At 40.0% G+C, this 19,965-nt stretch overlaps 1 protein-coding gene and 1 long non-coding RNA gene across 2 annotated transcripts; both read right to left on the bottom strand.

Moving 5' to 3' along the window:
• Positions 1-6,810: 6,810 nt before the first annotated feature.
• LOC149038692 (uncharacterized) lies at positions 6,811-10,600 on the bottom strand. Its single transcript, XR_016180075.1, has 4 exons — positions 10,525-10,600; positions 9,535-9,619; positions 7,832-7,853; positions 6,811-6,984 (listed from the first exon to the last, which is right to left on the bottom strand). It is a non-coding gene; the product is annotated as an uncharacterized LOC149038692 (long non-coding RNA).
• A 2,130-nt stretch (positions 10,601-12,730) lies between these two features.
• Positions 12,731-16,184, bottom strand: LOC149038691 (tetratricopeptide repeat protein 28-like). The gene is made up of 2 exons (XM_089183654.1): positions 14,238-16,184; positions 12,731-13,729 (listed from the first exon to the last, which is right to left on the bottom strand). The coding sequence occupies exons 1-2, from the start codon at positions 15,746-15,748 to the stop codon at positions 13,672-13,674; spliced, it is 1,569 nt and encodes a 522-aa protein (XP_089039780.1). The 5' UTR covers positions 15,749-16,184; the 3' UTR covers positions 12,731-13,671.
• Between the last annotated feature and the right edge of the window lie 3,781 nt (positions 16,185-19,965).

The following is a 19,965-nucleotide window of genomic DNA, read 5'->3' as shown; positions in this document are numbered from 1 at the left end:
TCAATGTTCTTTTGCCTTCTGATGATCATTCACGGAAGCAAAGACAGCTGCCAAAGTTGCAGTAGCGATGGCTTCTAGATTTCTGTCACCAATTGCTAAACTGACGTCGACTGCTTTGTCCAAATATTCTTTAGCTTGCCAATTTCTTTGAAGCTCGAAATAATCATATCCAAGCCCCGAGTACATCCATCCTTCTCCTTTTCTGTCACCAATTTCTATCGCGATGTCCAGAGCTTTCTCATGGTATTCTTTAGCCTTCTGACATTCGCCAAAGGAACCAAACACAGCTCCGAGGTTCCCGTATGTTGCTCCCTCTCCTTTTCTGTCACCAATTTCTATCGCAATGGCCAGTGCTTTCTCGTGATATTCTATAGCCTTCTGACATTCGCCAAGGGAATCAAACACAGCTCCGAGGTTCCCATTACATGTTCCTTCTTTTTCCTTGTCGCCAATATCTATCGCGATGGCAATTGCTTTCTTGTAATATTCTCTAGCCTTCTGATATTCGCTGAGGGAATGAAACACAGCTCCGAGGTTTCCATTAAATCCTGACTCTCCTTGTCTGTCGCCAGTTTCTATCGCGATGGCAAGTGCTTTCTCGTAATATTCTATAGACTTCTGATTTTCGCCAAGGGATTGAAACACATGACCGAGGTTCCCGTTGCATCTTCCTTCTCCTGTTCTGTCGCCAATTTCTATCGCCATGGCAAGTGCTTTCTCTTGATATTCTTTTGCCTTCTGATATTCGCTAAGGGAATCAAACACAGCTCCTAGGTTCCCCTTACGTCTTGCCTCTCCTCGTCTGTCGCCAATATCTATCGCGATGGCCAGTGCCTTCTCGCAATATTCTATAGCCTTTTGAAATTCGCCATGGGAATGAAACACATCTCCGAGGTTCCCGTTAATTCTTCTTTCGTTATGTCGGTCGCCAATTTCTATCGCAATGGCCAGTGCCTTCTCGTAATATTCTATAGCCTTTGGAAATTCGCCAAGGGAATCAAACACAACTCCTAGGTTCCCCTTAAGTCTTGCCTCTCCTTGTCTGTCGCCAATGTCTATCGCGATGGCCAGTGCCTTCTCGTAATATTCTATAGCCTTTTGAAATTCGCCAAGGAAATGAAACACAGCTCCGAGGTTCTCATTACTCTTTCCTTCTCCATATCGGTCGCCAATTTCTATCGCAATGGCCAGTGCCTTCTCGTCATATTCTATAGCATTTTGAAATTCGCCAAGGGAATGAAACACAGCTCCGAGGTTCCCGTTACTTGTTCCTTCTCCATATCGGTCGCCAATTTCTATCGCAAAGGCCAGTGCCTTCTCGTGATATTCTATAGCCTTTTGAAATTCGCCAAGGGAATGAAACACAGCTCCGAGGTTCCCATTACTTGTTCCTTCTCCATATCGGTCGCCAATTTCTATTGCCGTGGCAAGTGCTTTCTCTTGATATTCTTTAGCCTTCTGATATTCGCTAAGGGAATCAAACACAGCTCCTAGGTTCCCCCTAAGTCTTGCCTCTCCTTGTCTGTCGCCAATGTCTATCGCGATGGCCAGTGCCTTCTCGTAATATTCTGTAGCCTTTCGAAATTCGCCAAGGGAATGAAACACAGCTCCGAGGTTCCCGTTACTTGTTCCTTCTCCATATCGGTCGCCAATTTCTATCGCCATGGCAAGTGCTTTCTCTTGATATTCTTTAGCCTTCTGATATTCGCTAAAGAAATGAAACACAACTCCTAGGTTCCCCTTACGTCTTGCCTCTCCTTGTCTGTCGCCAATGTCTATCGCGATGGCCAGTGCCTTCTCATAATATTCTATAGCCTTTTGAAATTCGCCAAGGGAATGAAACACAGCTCCGAGGTTTTCATTACTTCTTCCTTCTCCATGTCGGTCGCCAATTTCTATCGCAAAGGCCAGTGCCTTCTCGTAATATTCTATAGCCTTTTGAAATTCGCCAAGGGAATGAAACACAGCTCCGAGGTTCTCAATACTTCTTCTTTCTCCATGTCGATCGCCAATTTCTATCGCCATGGCAAGTGCTTTCTCGGAATATTCTATAGCCTTTTGAAATTCGCTAAGGGAATCAAAAACAGCTCCTAGGCTCCCCCTAAGTCTTGCCTCTCCTTGTCTGTCGCCAATGTCTATCGCGATGGCCAGTGCCTTCTCGTAATATTCTGTAGCCTTTCGAAATTCGCCAAGGGAATGAAACACAGCTCCGAGGTTCCCGTTACTTGTTCCTTCTCCATATCGGTCGCCAATTTCTATCGCCATGGCAAGTGCTTTCTCTTGATATTCTTTAGCCTTCTGATATTCGCTAAGGGAATCAAACACAACTCCTAGGTTTCCCCTAAGTCTTGCCTCTCCTTGTCTGTCGCCAATTTCTATCGCAATGGCCAGTGCCTTCTCGTCATATTCTATAGCATTTTGAAATTCGCCAAGGGAATGAAACACAGCTCCGAGGTTCCCGTTACTTTTTCCTTCTCCATATCGGTCGCCAATTTCTATCGCCATGGCAAGTGCTTTCTCTTGATATTCTTTAGCCTTCTGATATTCGCTAAGGGAATCAAACACAACTCCTAGGTTCCCCTTACGTCTTGCCTCTCCTTGTCTGTCGCCAATGTCTATCGCGATGGCCAGTGCCTTCTCATAATATTCTATAGCCTTTTGAAATTCGCCAAGGGAATGAAACACAGCTCCGAGGTTTTCATTACTTCTTCCTTCTCCATGTCGGTCGCCAATTTCTATCGCAAAGGCCAGTGCCTTCTCGTAATATTCTATAGCCTTTTGAAATTCGCCAAGGGAATGAAACACAGCTCCGAGGTTCCCGTTACTTGTTCCTTCTCCATATCGGTCGCCAATTTCTATCGCCATGGCAAGTGCTTTCTCTTGATATTCTTTAGCCTTCTGATATTCGCTAAGGAAATGAAACACAACTCCTAGGTTCCCCTTACGTCTTACCTCTCCTTGTCTGTCGCCAATGTCTATCGCGATGGCCAGTGCCTTCTCATAATATTCTATAGCCTTTTGAAATTCGCCAAGGGAATGAAACACAGCTCCGAGGTTTTCATTACTTCTTCCTTCTCCATGTCGGTCGCCAATTTCTATCGCAATGGCCAGTGCCTTCTCGTTATATTCTATAGCCTTTTGAAATTCGCCAAGGGAATGAAACACAGCTCCGAGGTTCCCGTTACTTGTTCCTTCTCCATATCGGTCGCCAATTTCTATCGCCATGGCAAGTGCTTTCTCTTTATATTCTTTAGCCTTCCGATATTCGCTAAGGGAATCAAACACAGCTCCTAGGTTCCCCCTAAGTCTTGCCTCTCCTTGTCTGTCGCCAATGTCTATCGCGATGGCCAGTGCCTTCTCGTAATATTCCATAGCCTTTTGAAATTCGCCAAGGGAATGAAACACAGCTCCGAGCTTTTCAGTTATTGTTTCTTCTCCTTGTCTGTCGCCTATTTCTATCGCGATGGCAAGCGCTTTTTCGTAATATTCTCTAGCCTTCTGATATTGGTCAAGGGATTCAGAAACGGTTCCAAGGTTCCCGTTAATTGCTCCTTCTTCCTCTCTGTCGCCAATGTCTATCGCGATGGCAAGTGCTTTCTCGTGATATTCTATAGCCTTTTGACATTCGCCGAGGGAATAAAACACACGACCGAGGTTCTTGTTATTTCTTCCTTCTCCTTGTCTGTCGCCTATTTCTATCGCAATGGCAAGCGCTTTTTCGTAATATTCTCTAGCCTTCTGATTTTGGTCAAGGGATTCAGAAACGGTTCCAAGGTTCCCGTTAATTGATCCTTCTTCCTCTCTGTCGCCAATTTCTATTGCGATGGCAAGTGCTTTCTCGTGATATTCTATAGCCTTTTGACATTCGCCGAGGGAATAAAACACACGACCGAGGTTCCTGTTACTTGTTCCTTCTCCTTGTCTGTCGGCAATTTCTATCGCGATGGCAAGTGCTCTCTCGTGATATTCTTTAGCCTTCTGACATTCGCAAAGGGAATCAAACACATGACCGAGTTTCCCGTTTATTGTTCCTTCTCTTCGTCTGTCGCCAATTTCTTTTGTGATGGCAAGTGCTTTCTCGTAATATTCAATAGCCTTGTGATATTCACGAAGGGATTCAAACACAATACCGAGGTTTCCGTAATTTTTTCCTTCTCTTTGTCTGTCGCCAATTTCTATCGCGATGGCAATCGCTTTCTTGTGATATTCCTTAGCCTTCGAATATTCGTCAAGGGAATAAAACACAGCTCCGAGCTTTTCAGTTATTGTTTCTTCTCCTTGTCTGTCGCCAATTTCTATTGTGATGGCAAGTGCTTTCTCGTAATATTCAATAGCCTTTTGAAATTCGCCAAGGGAATGAAACACAGCTCCGAGGTTCCCGTTACTTCTTCCTTCTCCATATCGGTCGCCAATTTCTATCGCCATGGCAAGTGCTTTCTTGTGATATTCCTTAGCCTTCGAATATTCGTCAAGGGAATAAAACACAGCTCCGAGGTTTGCAGTTATTGTTTCTTCTCCTTGTCTGTCGCCAATTTCTATCGTGATGGCAAGTGCTATCTGGTAGTGTTTTTTTGCCTTCTGTATTTCACCTAGAAAGTAACATACATTTCCAAGTCTGCCATGAGCCACAGCTTCTCTTTTTTTGTGACCAATCGTTTTCCAGATGGCGAGTGCACTTTCAAAAAGTTGCTTTCCCTCTACAAACCAGCTTTGTGCTTCATATTTGTCTCCCAGTCGTGTTATTAGTATTCCAACGTTGAGGAGCGTTTCAAGAAGTTTATTAGTGTATCTTTCTGCATTTGCGTAACCAGAGATGGCGTAGTAAGCATTGAATATTACATGGGAGATATCAAGCTGAATACCAGTGCCAAGGTTTTGAAGTAGAGTTGTACATTCATTACATAACTCAGTCGCTTGTAGGCCACGATCAGTGTTGAGAAGAAATATGCAGACATCTAATCCTATCTGGACTGATTTTAGGATTTCTGTAGCTTTATTCATGACGGCTCTCTCCTGTTTGTTTTCGTGGGAAACAATCAACAAAAAAAGGAAACTTAGAAAAAGTAAAACTGATAAATCTTGAAGTACTTTTGCTGTTTTTAAGGAAGTTGTGGTTTGCTCCTTTTCTCAAATGTCTGAGCGCAACATTCCTTTTCAATCTTTTATCCAAATCAACCCCAAGTGTATCAGCTGAATTGAATTCAAATTATCGTGCAGAAGATTTGAATATAGTATCAAAAAAGTCTCACCAATAGAGCAGTGGTTAACTTACCAATTGTGACATCATTGTTGTCTTCAACTTATTGCATGCTACCCAATTAGTCATTTCTGATTCTGGTCGCAATTTACTGCTTGAAAATGACTTCCACTGAGAGTGTTACAATAAGCGGTAAATGTGGGCAAACATTTGACTTCAACTCCAAACATATATATTTAATTCTTATTTATTGAACAAACGATAGGTAACATTTTGAACTTCTATTGATTATACGATGATAGGATTGTTAGGATGAGACCATTAAAGTTGGCGCCTTCTACGCGTCGCTAGCGTCTCGCGCGTGTGTTCACCACATTCACGCCTCTGAAACTCGCTTAGCTGCCTCGCAGCTGAAACAGAAGAGAATTTTTTTTAGAAATACCTTAAGTTAAGGCAGTAAGTTTTCTCGGACTTTTTGCTTAAAATAATGGCATGTACGTCATACGTACGTTTCAGTTTTGAAGAAATATTTTGACCTTTTTCAAAAATAATAATCCCTCCTGTCATTTCAATCAGGAGATACGATGCAAGCGCAAGTTATCCCTCATTTCATTGCGAACGGCCAATGGCCGAACAATTTAAGTCTGTCTATAAAGCAGGTTTTTCTTCCCTACTCATCTTGCTCATCTTGTACACATGCCTGTCACTCATGCACGCCCTTGTCACTCACTTCAGCTTAATGAGCAGCTGAAACCCGAAAGGTCTTTTCTAAATCAGATTTTCACTTTAGCATTGAAGAATGTTTGAGTGAATACAATGCATTTCAACCTTCAACAACTGAAATATTAAAAAAGATGAGATGTTTCCTCTTTTTGGTATTCTTTCATCATATTTGTCCAAACGAAAATTATATCAAGATAAGAAAAAGTATATTCTCTTTTACCCATGTTCATGTTTGATATCACAGTTGGAAGGGTCAACTTGGAGTAAGTAGGTTTTCTTGTTTGAATTGTTTTGGGGATGAACTTTGTAAATTGTTGCAGTTACGCAGAACTTTTAATTATATTTAACATTTCCGTATTTCATTGCGGTATCGTACGTAAGTTGTGAGGCGTGAAATTTAAAGAAACGCGAACGTAATTCGTGAATCTGTGATCCAGAGTGGGGCGTGATTTACCTCGTGAAATATACGTGACCCGTGAATTTCTTCTTTCATTTCGTGAAAACCTCAAGATTTCCCAGAAACCTTGTACGCAAGAGGAGAGATTTGAATTTTTTTCTTTATATACGTGACGCGTGAATTTTTCTAAAATTCGTGCGTGAAACAGAATCAGGACCCCCTCCGTTTGCTACCGTCCAAAAACAAGGGTCTTACTGAGCCTGCAGAACAGGCGTAATTTTGGCGAGCGAGTACTCAGTATACTCTTAACGAAAATGTTAGCCGCCATCTTTGATTTTGATGGCAGCGAAAGGCAGGGGAGAGAAAGAAATTTGTAGTAAGGGGGCGGTCGACGGTCAAAAATAAGGAGAGGGGTTAGGTGGGGTAAATATCGACTCGTATTTGCGTCAGCAGAGAACGTTTTGGTGAAGCCATTTATTTTGTTAATGAAAAAAACAGCCTCTCCGTTTCACCAGAGTATTCCAGTTTGCATCAAACAAATTATGGCGGGTAAACCTTCGAGTGCAGTTGTTTGTTGCTTCAAAGTATTGTTTGATTAACAGCAGCTATACTCAAGGATTGTCGTTTGACCCCGGGGGAGGTTTTTTCGAGGCCATTTCTTTTCTGGCTGAAAAAAAAAAAGAAAGAAAAAAAATTGCCTACCGTTTCACTCATCGGCTCTACGTGTGTTTGTTTTTGTCGGGTGACAGTGCCTCCGGTTTTTAATTTGACTCATTTTGATTGGTTACTTGCTCATTTCCGGAAATGCATTGACGCACAGCTAATCAGAGGATGTTTTACTACTCAACAGCCTCTTCCGGTAGGCGTCTTCTCGCCCTTCCCACGCCACTTACCCCCACCGTCCACTCTTACTCCAAATCAAACATGGCTGGTCGGATAAACGATCGCGAGCTTATAACCTGCACAGCAGGCTAGGTCTCACTATGCTCTAATTTTCATCGTTGTTTGATTTAGAATCAACGCAAATGAAATGTACGCGACGTAGATTTTGTTTTTTTGCATTGCAGACAAATTTGATGGACATAAAGCCAACGGAAAAATTACATTCTACAATTAAAAGAAGTATGAAATCATCCACCTGTGTCCACATGAATAGATTTGTGTCGGTATTTCTAATTGTGTGCCCCATAAAGATAAAACCCGTTTGTCAGTTTTAGAAACTGATTACTCAACAGTTTTCACAACTGAAATGATTTCAATGCAGCATAAAATCGGAGCAAAGATTCTACCTAGTGTTTAAACCGCGCATTCGGTTTAAACGCTTTGCTTTTCAGACGAAGGAAAATCTTTCCATTTCATTCAATTACATTCGCGTTGCTTCAGTTATTTATGTACCAACTTCTCCAAATGTTTTGTTTGGTAAAATAATAATGTGCATTTAATTCATAGAAAATGAAACTAAGGAAACAATGAAAATAAAGAAATTAAAAACAACAACAACAACAACAGCTCACCTTTGAAAACAGAATATGCCTTCTTTTGTTACATTGTGATTGTGTGAGTTATGGAAACAAAGAAAGAAAATGAAATAAGACTTTCCCAGTCAAACAAATGTAAATGCCAATAGCTGTTGTTAGAACGTTTTACTTCACGGTTGGTAATACGAAATCATCAAAAAAAAGAAAAAAACATCTAAGATGAAAGAAAAAGAGTTTCCAAGGTTTCCCTTAAGATTCATTACTTGACATACGGGATCCTCTTATTTTACATCATCACAGAAGTGATGAACATGTAGCTTCTCCTTACAATGTCAATATACCGTACAGCAATCAAGTGGTGAGAGTGAACAGACCCATCATTTAGAGGGCGTTTTCTCTATCATTAGCAAGTTTCAATCCTTAACATTTCTGTGCATAATATTCCTGAAATAAATATTTAGCCGCTTCCTTTGAAAACGAAAAGATTTGCGGATAGTAAAGAGACCTCATTTAAGAAAGCGATTTCATGTTTTCTTGCAAAGCAACGAAGAATGCAAAGCGCTAGTTTAAATGGAATATAAAAATTATCGCTAAAAATAATCATCGTAAAAACAGAGAAGGATGGAATTTGAATTACAGCTTAACCTTAAGACATCTCTGTAAATGTTGGAGCTCGCACATCATTGATAAGACTTTGGTGGTTTAAATCGCGCTTTGTCCGATTTTTCAAAACCTTACAGAAGTGAGAGAAATGTTGCTTGTCTTTCCAATAGCAACATATTATTCAGTGAACAAGCGACGAGAAAACATATCAGCTAAGGGCGTTCTCTTAACACAACACCAAATTCTCCCTACAGAATAACAAGGTAAAGTGAGGGAGCTAGAAGGAAGAATTGCTGATACGATAATAAATTGAAAGGGTTAATCTGAAGCAGACCTTAAACACTTTCCAATCAAGTAAAAAAACTATTCGAATTTGGTAGGTCTTCACAAATATTATGACATTGTTTGAAATTATCAATTTCCTCAAATTTTAACCCGGAATATACATATTTTTTTAAGCGGGAAAGAATAATTATCATTAAATTTAGTTTTTTAGCTGTTAACCTTTTTAAAAAATAAGCACGTTTTGTTCAGTCCTAATTGTTTGAGTTATGAGACCGAAAGCCGCAAGAAACAAAGATAAATGCAAGCAGCTCGTGTGAGGACAGAGTGCTAAGTTCGATTAGTTGAAACATTCCCTTTTAAAGTCTTTAAATTAAAAGCACGGCACCTTTTTTCTTTTTGCATCAGAATTTCCTTTTCATACATCGTGTGGGTGCTTTTACTCTTTTAGTCTCAGACTCTGACAATACCAAATTGTTTCGCGGGCAACTTCTCCCTAAAGTGTCCATATATCATTCAGCCGACAGTTTTGGAGAATAAAGAAACTTATCACTGATATGGACGTTGTTGAATTGGCGCAACACTTCATTATCTAAAAGTATTTATAGTGACATTTGTAACATTTAGAATGGATACTTAGTAAGATCATGGAAGTTAAAGACCTAGAGTTGAGTTAATTTTTTTACTTTTGAAGACTACGATAAGTTTAAGTCAAGTTTTTAGCAACAAATCTTTGCCAAAATCTAAGATTATTTGGAGCTTTAAATCCTCTTCCGTTGAATGTTCAAACCCAAAACATTTCAGTTTTGTAAGCCGGGAAAAATTGTTTCTAAATTTGTTTTTTTACTACTAACCTTTTGAAAAAGAAGCGTGACTTCTTTAATATTCTGGTGGTATGATTAATGAAACCAAAAGTAAGAAACTGAAATATAACGTTCCCTGCAAAACAAAGATAAATGCAAACAGCCACTGTAAGAAAGACGTCAAAACTTAATAGGTGAAAAAAAGATTTTTAAACCAAAGAGAGAATAACGGATACCAGGTGTAAAGTTTAAGTTCGATTCTCAAAGAGCAAAAAAAGTCACTTATGAACCTGAAAATCAATCGCCCTCCATCTTCCTCGTGAATTAATCGCACAAAGTAAACTAATCACACGAAATAGATTTGCCCGTCTTGAATTAATTTGAAATGAAGCATTACTGTGAATATACTCTGCATTATCATCGACCCTAAAAAACCTTCAGCTATTTAGGGCGGCCAAGGCAACAACATTAGACGTGTCTAATGTGTAGAAGAATCTCTACTTATTTGATGAAAATTTTTATTCAAAATATTTCAATTTCCAATTGCCATATTTTACCCATCTTTTACCTTGGGAACACCAACAACGGTTACCATCTTTATGCATCGGAACCTTTTTTTTCGCCGAAGATAACTGGCCCCGCTCGTGAAATAAACATTTAAAAAACTCTTCAAAACGTTTTTGTACACAAGTTAGGCATGTGTATTGGATTAAGTTCGTACAAGCATTTCGATTGTTATCCAAACGCCGAATAGGTATAAATGAAACCAGTCGAATGTCAACAGTTAATATTCTCTTAATGAACCAGTTTGACTCAACACGGCAGAAATAACGATTTTAATGCGCAAGAGGTTGTTTTCCTTAGGATATGAAAAGCATTTTAAAACATAAAGAGAATTTAATCAAAATGACGTTTTCAATATAGCAATGGTCTACGTAAGAGCAGCTTTGATTATAAAGGCGTGAAAATATGTATTGTAAAATTGATGAGATATCACACTAACACATCAGCAAATTAACAATAATCAAATATTGTACTCACCACGACTCGAACTTTCAACCCTTTGTTGCTTTGTAAAGTGAAGCGGCCAAACTTTACATCAAAATTATCAGTAATTGTCTATTTTTAAGTTGATAGGTTTGCGGCGAGTCTCAGCCCACCCCTGAGGCACTGAGATAAAGGGCTACCCCCTTCAAACAACATGGTCTGATTACAGGGGGGGGGGGGGAAGGGGGAAATCGACTTTCAATTTTGTTGGGATGCGCGATGAACTTCTTGAAGCCTTCAGATTATTTACAGCGGTCTTACAACGCCTCCAAGAAGGGAGTTTACCACTGATACATCATCAACTCGTTTACGTAGACAGCCACAAAGTTGCGTTCCATAGTGTTCTCTATACATTTCCTAAGGTGCGAAAAGCAGAATTTCTCTAACAATCAAGTATTCCTTAAGTTGGTGATCATTTCCTTTATTCTCTACACCTTCATCTTTGATTTAAGGGTGAAATTGTAAGGAGAAATTAGATGCTAGTAACTCTTAGGGGTAAAAGAGTTAAGATGTAAATAACATTGTGTACAGGAAAAAAATTATGGATAGGCTAACTTCTCTTTAGAGACCTCTTTTATTTGGTCACCTAGAGCTATGACCAAAAGTTCTATATGTCTTGAGAAAATTGTAATATATTTTCTCTAACTCTTTTACTACCAAGATTTAAGAAATAATTATCTGTACCATCCCCATATGTTGCTTATGATTCTTGTCCTGAGAATTTGATGTTAAATCAATCAATATCACTCTGTTCATATTTTTCCTTCTGGTTATTACATCCTGCTAGAAAATGTATGGATATCGTAAATTAAAATTCCTCTTCTTGGTCACTTCAGGGAGTCAATGGGTTGAAAAATCTTCCTAATACTCTCTCCCTGATAAAGGTAATGGACTCTAAGTTTTGGCCCAGAGAGCATATACATGTAAATTTGACCTCTTAACCATGGACAGAAAGGTGATTAGGTGGTTATTTGCTCCATTCTGGACAACTCTCAATAAATTTATCTTTCTTCTTCATCTAATTTTTATATTTATTTCTATCATGTTATCAGGTTAAACTAGTTTTATTTAGGTTTAGTCTTAACCCTTCAACCCCTAACATCATCAGGTATATTCTCCATACTGTTTTCTAGACATTTCCTATGGTATTGACAGGGATAATTTGTTTAACAATCAAGAGCTTCTTTAGTTGGTGATCATTTGCTTTATTCTCGTGGCCTTAATGCTTGATTCAGGGGTGATATTGTTAGGAGAAATTAGATGCTCGTCACTCTTAGAGGTTAAGGGGTTAAGAGGAACAACAGAACATCCTGATAAGAACCCTGTGTAAAATGAACAGATACAAATAAGAATGAAGATCACTTTATTGTTATCCTGCTGAGTTCAGCAGCTTTTTTAAAAAGTAGGAAAAAAATGGTTACTTGCCCTTCAGAAAAAATCACCTTCAATCTGTGAGAATGTAATGTCTGCTGAAACAATGATTGATAATTTATTTCTCATCATGTATAGAGGGTCACAGAGCAAAGTTTATTGATACAAATGAGTTTAATAATTATTAAAATCTGATTGTAACGTAATGGCACTTTGTGGCTTTGGTAAGATAATAAGTGATCTGAGAAGTGACTTTTCAAATATTGATGAAGAGTTTATTCTCTGAAACATTTCAACCATCTGTGTCAAAATATTTCCCAACCCTCTCACCCATGAAAACAGAAGGACTCGGCTACACACAAACATGTTAGATTTGATCTTATATATGAGACGAATATTTCATTTCTTTCCCAATTGCACGCTTAAACTTGAAATTTAATCTTTCTCTTACTCTTTTCCACACAGGGAGCTTTTGACATAGATGATCCTTGTAAGGAGAAGGACGCCGGCTTTTCACAAACAAACCGAGCACGTAACCATGCCTTCTGACCAATTCTTTGAAATTCCCAGTTTGTGTAACATCTCAGTTGGAAATCTAAAATGATGTTAAAATACTGGCGGAGTCTCATTTTTGAGTTATTTTTTATAACAAAAAACTTAAAGTCTGTGTATAGGGTGGTATGTTACCTGCTTCACTAAAGATCGCCACATTAGGATATGTACATTCATCTCTCACCAATCAGATCGCCGCATTGTGGTTTATTTTTTTATCTCGGACCAATCATATCACAGCATTTGGATATCTTGTACCAATTACAGCGTTGGGGTATTGCTTTCTTGCTAATGATTTCATGTATAAGAAGGGGGCCACGCACAAAGAACGACATCGACCAAACATTTTGGGTTCATTTGGTAAGTGTAATGGTTTATGGCCTTCGCGAGAGCCTCGTCGATTTAGGTCGAGATTTATCGGGATGAGAAAGGTTAGCAGGTAATTTTTTGTACCATTTTTTGGGTATGAACGTGTTTTGTTTACGGCTCCTTTTCTGACGGAGGGCTAGCAGGAAGCGTAATCTCCTGCGCAACCTTTGTTTGGTCTCGTCGTTCTTCTCGCGCTACGTGCTCCCTCCTCAGTGGGGTAGGGAGGGCATTGTAAGACCACACCAAATAAGGGCTGCAAAGCAGACAACAGTGTGGCACCAATGCTAAGTAATTTTTGCAATGATGCATTCAGACAACAGAGACAATAGACCACAAAATTATTTATCTTAGGGTAAAGAAATGCGGCATTTTTGTTGTTTTAAAGGTTGATACTATTTTACTTTCACAAAAATGCTAAATAATTCGGCTACACTACTCTAACCTCAACCCACCCGTCCAAAAAATAACTTTTGCATGCATAGCATGCCTATGTTTGACATCTTTATACTGTTTGATGATCGCGTTCGCGTACTACGGGAGAATTGAAAACCAGATCATGGTTCTATAAATCAAGGATTAACTTTGAGTTCTGACGAAACCTTGCCAACACTCTTACATTTTTGAACATTAAGATAACTTTTCGTGTCCCAACTTATATTGGTTCCCTTTTGATATACGTAAAAGATCTAACGGCTGAATTAAAAGTTTCGTTGTCGTTCGCTTTCGATTCAGCCATGTTTACAAAAGCATGCAAAAACGTACTTGACTTAAGAAAAAAGTGAAAATTATCTTCGAAAAGTAATACCAGTGTTCATTTTAAAACAATGTACAGGAAGAAGAATCTTTTCTTCAGTCGTTACTCTGTTCTTTCTCTGCCTCGCTGTTGTCCTCCTTGAGTTCTTCATTCCTGGAAAAAAAAACAAAAAAACATTATACATTTATTATTCTTTTTAACTTTAAAGCATGCAGAACCGATTTCCTATAAAATAAATTACTTTCTTCCTCGTCGTCATTGGCCATGATCTTCCAAACTTTCTAAATGTTTGATGCCAAAATGACCTTTAAATTATCATTTAGTAGTTGTTTTTTTCTACAAAATAAAGTTAACTTTTTTAGTGTTAGCTTAAGATTCTCAGATTACCTTCATCGTCATAGTGTCTAGCATCGTATCGACCTTGAATAATTATTTGCGAATATCTTCCATACGAAAGAAACTCTAATTCCAGACCAATTTTAGAAAGCAATTCATCAAAATCTTTCGGTTCCGAGTACTAGATAAAATAATCTTTTTCTTGATATTTTATGGAAGAAAGACTTAGACAAAAAACGAACAAACAAAAAAAGTTGGTCAACTGAACAATTTTAGTGTATTAATCGGTTTGTTATAGGTAATTGATTATTTTGGTCAGACCTACCCTTTTTTCATAACGTCAAAATTCACGTTATCCCCGATAAGCACAAACGGAGCCCATTGGGAAGGTTTGGGAAAGCCGTTGCTTCTCAACCATTGAACGGCCTGATGAAGAGATTCACTAGCACTTTTTCCACGACTAAGGTGTTCATAGAAATGTTCCATGAGCTTAGCCGTTGCTTCGTCTTCTATAGCCCACGATGCTACCAACACTGAACGTGCACCGGCTGCTAAGAAAGCTCGAGCGATTCCAATAATTCCTTCCTTTTTTACCAATCCCCGCCCACTGTGACAACAGCTGAGTACCACCAGTTTGGCTCGCACTTGAACTCCTTGAATGTCGGACATTGTCAGGAGGTAGTCTTCTTCTTGGGGAATACCGTCAGTGGTAGATTGAGGGGAGAGAGCAATCTCTCCTCTTTCGGCATTTCCATGTGCAGCAAGATGTATCAGACTCACTGAAGGTATCGCTTGAAGTACTGCCTGCTTTGTCGCGCGACTTCCTGACAAAGGCTGAACGCCGAGCAGTCGACCAACCATCTCTGCTTCCTTATTTGCATGAAACAATGGTGTAATGTTGGTGACAACACCATTGTAATGCACTTTGCCAACCGTAGGATCACCCATCACCAGTGCGCCAGTTGAACTGTGATAGTCCGCGGGACATTCTTGGATGAGCCGCAGAGTCGTCAGGGAAGGGATGATGCGTATTCTGTACTTCTCCGATAAATACTTTTCGGCTGATTCATCACGCAGGGCAGCAAATGGGACTCGATACAAGAATCGATCGGGCACAATGATGATTTCAGGCTCAGTAAGTAAATCTGCCACAGGTGCGAAGATCCACTTGTAGCACAATTGATGAGTTCTTTCGGTATCTTTAGTTTCGTCACCTCGCAAATTTGCCCGGCTCTCTTCATGAAGAGATGTCGTCACGTTGTCATTCAATGATCGATCTTCGCAGTTCGCTGCGGGTAAAACGCCAAAGCCGGCGGCGCTCTTTTTGAAAACTCCTTCCACATCGCAGACTTTCTCAGCAATAAGAGTGTTTATATCCACTTCAGGTGTTGCTCGAAAGAAAATGTCTCCATTTCCTTTCAATACCCAGAGGAGAACTTGCCGCTCTCTATACGAAACATATAAAAAAACACAGTTACTTTCCGTTTTCACGCTCTTTTCAATCCCAAACCATGATTGTGGATCAGCTGTGAAGTGGCTTTCCAGGGAGTACTTGTCTGCCATAAATCCTGCAAGGACTCTTGCTCGTCCCAGCTCCTCCGCATAGAGAGTATCTCGCAATTTTCCAGTACAGCAGAGCAAGTTAGTGAGTAACTGGTAGGGAAAAGTTCCGCATCCTTCTAACAGAGAAATTTCAAATTCACTGTTTCCTTTCAGAAAACTTCTGATTTGCTCATATTTTCCGACGCATTGAAGGAGACATTCCTTTGCCTCTACAAGCTCTGACTGTGATACCTTTAACTGTGTAATACTTAGAAGGCTCTGAAACTCAGTCATTTTATGTCCAAGTTGGCTGCTTATGGAACAAGCTTTCTCTAAGTAATCTTCTGCCTTGCCACTTTCACCAAGCAATCGGAATAGATTTCCAAGGCTTAGGTAAATTTCTGCTTCGAGCTTTCTATTGCCACATTCTCCGCTGATGATAAGCGCCTTCTCGCAATATTCTTTTGCCTTCTGATGGTCATTCACAGAAGCAAAGACAGCTGCCAAATATGTAGTAGCTTGGGCTTCTAGATTTCTGTCACCAATTGCTAAACTAACGCCGACTGCTTTGTCCAAATGTTCTTTAGCTTGCAGATTTTTTCGAAGCTCAAAATAAAGATCTCCAAGACTCGAGTATGACGAACCTTCTCCTATTCTGTCACCAATTTCTATCGCGATGGCAAGTGCTTTCTTGTGATATTCTTTGGCCTTCTGATATTCGCCGAGGGATCGGAACACAACTCCGAGGTTCCCGTTGCTTCTTCCTTCTCCTCGTTTGTGGCCAATTTCTATTGCGATGGTAAGTGCTTTCTCGTGATATTCTTTAGCCTTCTTGTATTCGCCACGGGAATGAAACATAACTCCAAGGTTTCCATTGCTTATTCCTTCTCTTAGTTTGTCGCCAATTTCTATTGCGATGGCAAGTGCTTTCTCATGATATTCTTTAGCTTTCTGATATTCGCCGAGGGAATCAAACACAGCTCCAAGGTTCCCGTTAATAAATCCTTCGCTTCGTTTGTCGCCAATTTCTATCGCGATGGCAAGTGCTTTCTCTAGATATTCTTTAGCCTTCTGATATTCGCCGAGGGAATCAAACACAGCACCGAGGTTTCCGCTACTTGTTCCTTCTCCTAGTTTGTCGCCAATTTCTATCGCGATGGCAAGTTCTTTCTCGTGATATTCTTTAGCCTTCTGATGTTCGCCGAGGGAATCAAACACAGCTCCAAGGTTCCCATTGCTTATACTTTCTCCTGGTTTGTCGCCAATTTCTATTGCGATGGCAAGTGCTTTCTCGTGATATTCTTTAGCCTTCTGACATTCGCTAAGGGAATGAAACACAGCTCCGAGGTTCCCGTTAATTATTCCTTCTCCTTGTTTGTCGCCAGTGTCTATCGCGATGGCAAGTGCTTTCTGGTGATATTCTTTAGCCTCCTGATATTCGCCAAGGGAATGAAACACAGCTCCGAGGCTCCTGTTAATTCTTCCTTCTTCTCGTCTGTCGCCAATTTCTGTTACGATGGCAAGTGCTTTCTCGTAATATTTTATAGCCTTCTGGTATTCGCCATGGGAATCAAACACAGCTCCAAAGTCCCCGTAGCTTGTTCCTTCTCCTCGTCTGTCACCAATTTCTATCGCGATAGCAAGTGCTTTCTCGTGATATTCTATAGCCTTCTGATATTTGCCAAGGGAATAAAACACAGCTCCGAGATTTCCACTACTTGTTCCTTCTTGTTGTCTGTCGCCAATTTCTATCGCGATGGTAAGTGCTTTCACGTGATATTCTTTAGCCCTCTGATATTCGCCAAGGGAATGAAACACAGCTCCAAGGTTCCCGTATCTTCTTCCTTCTCCTCGTCTGTCACCAATTTCTATCGCGATAGCAAGTACTTTCTCGTGATATTCTATAGCCTTCTGATATTTGCCAAGGGAATAAAACATAGCTCCGAGATTTCCGCTACTTGTTCCTTCTTGTTGTCTGTCGCCAATTTCTATCGCGATGGTAAGTGCTTTCACGTGATATTCTTTAGCCCTCTGATATTCGCCAAGGGAATCAAACACAGCTCCAAGGTTCCCGTATCTTCTACCTTCTCCTTTTCTGTCACCAATTTCTATCGCGATGGCGAGTGCTTTCTCGTGATATTCTTTAGCCCTCTGATATTCGCTAAGGGAATGAAACACATCTCCAAGGTTCCCGTATCTTCTTCCTTCTCCTTTTCTGTCACCAATTTCTATCGCGATGGCGAGTGCTATCTGGTGGTATTTTTCTGCGTTCTGCATTTCACTTAGGAAATAACATACATTTCCAAGTCTTCCATGAGCCACAGCTTCTCCTTTTTTGTGACCAATCGTTTTCCAGATGACGAGTGTGCTTTTAAAAAGTTCCTTTCCCTCTACAAACCGGCTTTGTGCTTCATATTTGTCTCCCAGTCGAGTTGTTAGTATTCCAACGTTGAGGAGCGTTTCAAGAAGTTTGGTAGTATATCTTTCTGCATTTGCGTAACCAGAGATGGCGTAGTAAGCATTGAATATTACATGGGAGATATCAAGCTGAATACCAGTGTCAAGGTTTTGAAGTAGAGTTGTACATTCATTACATAACTCAGTCGCTTGTAGGCCACGATCAGTGTTGAGAAGAAATATGCAGATATCTAAACCTATCTGGACTGACTTTAGGATTTCTGCAGCGTTATTCATTACCACTCTCTCCTGTTTCCTGTTTGTTGTCGTGGGAAAGAATCAACAAAAAAAGGAAACTTAGAAAAAGTAAAACTGATAAATCTTGAAGTACTTTTGCTTTTTTTAGGGAAGTTGTCATTTGCTCCTTTTCATAAATGTCTGAGCGCAACATTCCTTCTCAATCTTTTATCCGAACTAATCCCAATTGCATCAGCTGGGTTGAATTCAAATAATTGTGTAGCAGATTTAGATATAGCTATCAAAAAAATCTCCCTAATAGAGCAGCGGTTAATTTAACAATTGTGTTACCATTGTTGTCTACAGCTTATTACATGCTACCCAATTAATCATTTCTGAATCTGCTCGCAATTTACTGCTTGAAAATGACTTCCCTGGGGGTGTTACAATAAGCGGTAAATGTTGGCAAAAACATTTGACTTCAACTCAAAGCATGCATATTTAATTCCTGTATATTGAACAAACGATAGGTAAAATGTTGAACTGCTATTGATCATACGACGATAGGACGGTTAGGATGATATGATTTTAGCTGGCGCCTTCCGCGCGTCGCGAGCATATCACGCGTGTGCTCCCCACATTTACGCCTCCGAAACTCGCTTAGCTGCCTTACAGTTGAAACAGCAGATAATTTTTTCTTTATAACACCTTTAGTTAAGGCAGTAAGTTTTGTTGCACCTTTTGCTTTATATAGTGGCATTTATGTTATCAGCGTACGTGTCACTTTTGGAGGAAATATTTTGACCTTTCTCGAAAAAAAATCATTCCTGTCATTTCAATCAGGAGATACGATGCAAGCATAAGTGGTCCCTTAGTTTATAAAGGAGGTTTTTCTTCCCTCCTCATCTAGTACACACGCCTGTCAATCATGCGCGCCCTTGTCACTCGCTTCAGCTCAGTGAGCAGCTGAAATCCGAAAGTTCTTTTCGGATTTATAGATTTTCAGCTTAACATTGGAGAATGTTTGAGTGAATACAGTGCATTTCAACCTTCAACGAATTGCACCGCGTTCACCCCCTATCGAGTTCGCCCCTTCGAGTTCGCCCCTACCTTATGCCGTGTTCGCCCCCACACTTTTCGAGTTCGACCCCATCAAATATTAACTCGTATTTGCGTCAGCAGAGAACGTTTTGGTGAAGCCATTTATTTCGTTGATAAAAAATAACAGCCTCTCCGTTTCACCAGAGTATTCTGGTTTGCATCAAACAAATTATGACGGGTAAACCCTCGAGTGCAGTTGTTTGTTGCTTCAAAGTATCGTTTACGGTTAAATGGAAGAAAAATTGTCAAATAGGTCAACGGCAATTATACTCAAGGATTGTCGTTTGGAAAATAATAAAGTGCAGTAAATATCAGCTCATATTTGTGACCGCGGAGGAGGTTTTATCGAAGCCATTTCTTTCCTGACTGAAAAAAAAAATAACTGCCCATCGTTTTACTCATCGGCTCTACGTATGTTAGCTTTTTGTCGGAAGATAGTGCTTGCGGTTTTTAATTTGACTTATTTTGATTGGTTACTTGCTCCTTTCCGGGAATAAAGCGATGCGCAACCAATCAGAGGGTTTTTTACTTTTCAACAGCCTCTTCCCGCAAGCGTTTTCTCGCCCATCCTCTGCCCCCAACCCCCTTACCGTCCACTCTAACTTTAAATCAAACATGGCCGGTCGGATGAATGATCGCGAGCTTATAACGTTAGCTCGCACTTATAACGCCTACACTGCAGGCTAGGTTTTACTCTGCTCTGATTTTTATTGTTGTTTGATTCAGAATCCCAGCAAATGAAATCTACACGACGTAGATTTTGCTTTGTTGCGTTG

This window comes from Pocillopora damicornis, chromosome 10 (genome assembly GCF_964200805.1).
Source record: "Pocillopora damicornis chromosome 10, jaPocDami1.2, whole genome shotgun sequence".
Taxonomy (NCBI): Eukaryota; Metazoa; Cnidaria; class Anthozoa; order Scleractinia; family Pocilloporidae; genus Pocillopora; species Pocillopora damicornis.
This window is presented reverse-complemented; position numbering and strand designations above follow the sequence as displayed.

Coding starts and splice junctions, on each gene's coding strand:
- LOC149038691 (XM_089183654.1), bottom strand. CDS start 15,748: ATGACTGAGTTTCAGAGCCTTCTAAGTATTACACAGTTAAAGGTATCA. Junction 13,730..14,237: donor TTTGACGTTATGAAAAAAGG/GTAGGTCTGACC, acceptor TTTTTTTTCCAG/GAATGAAGAACTCAAGGAGG.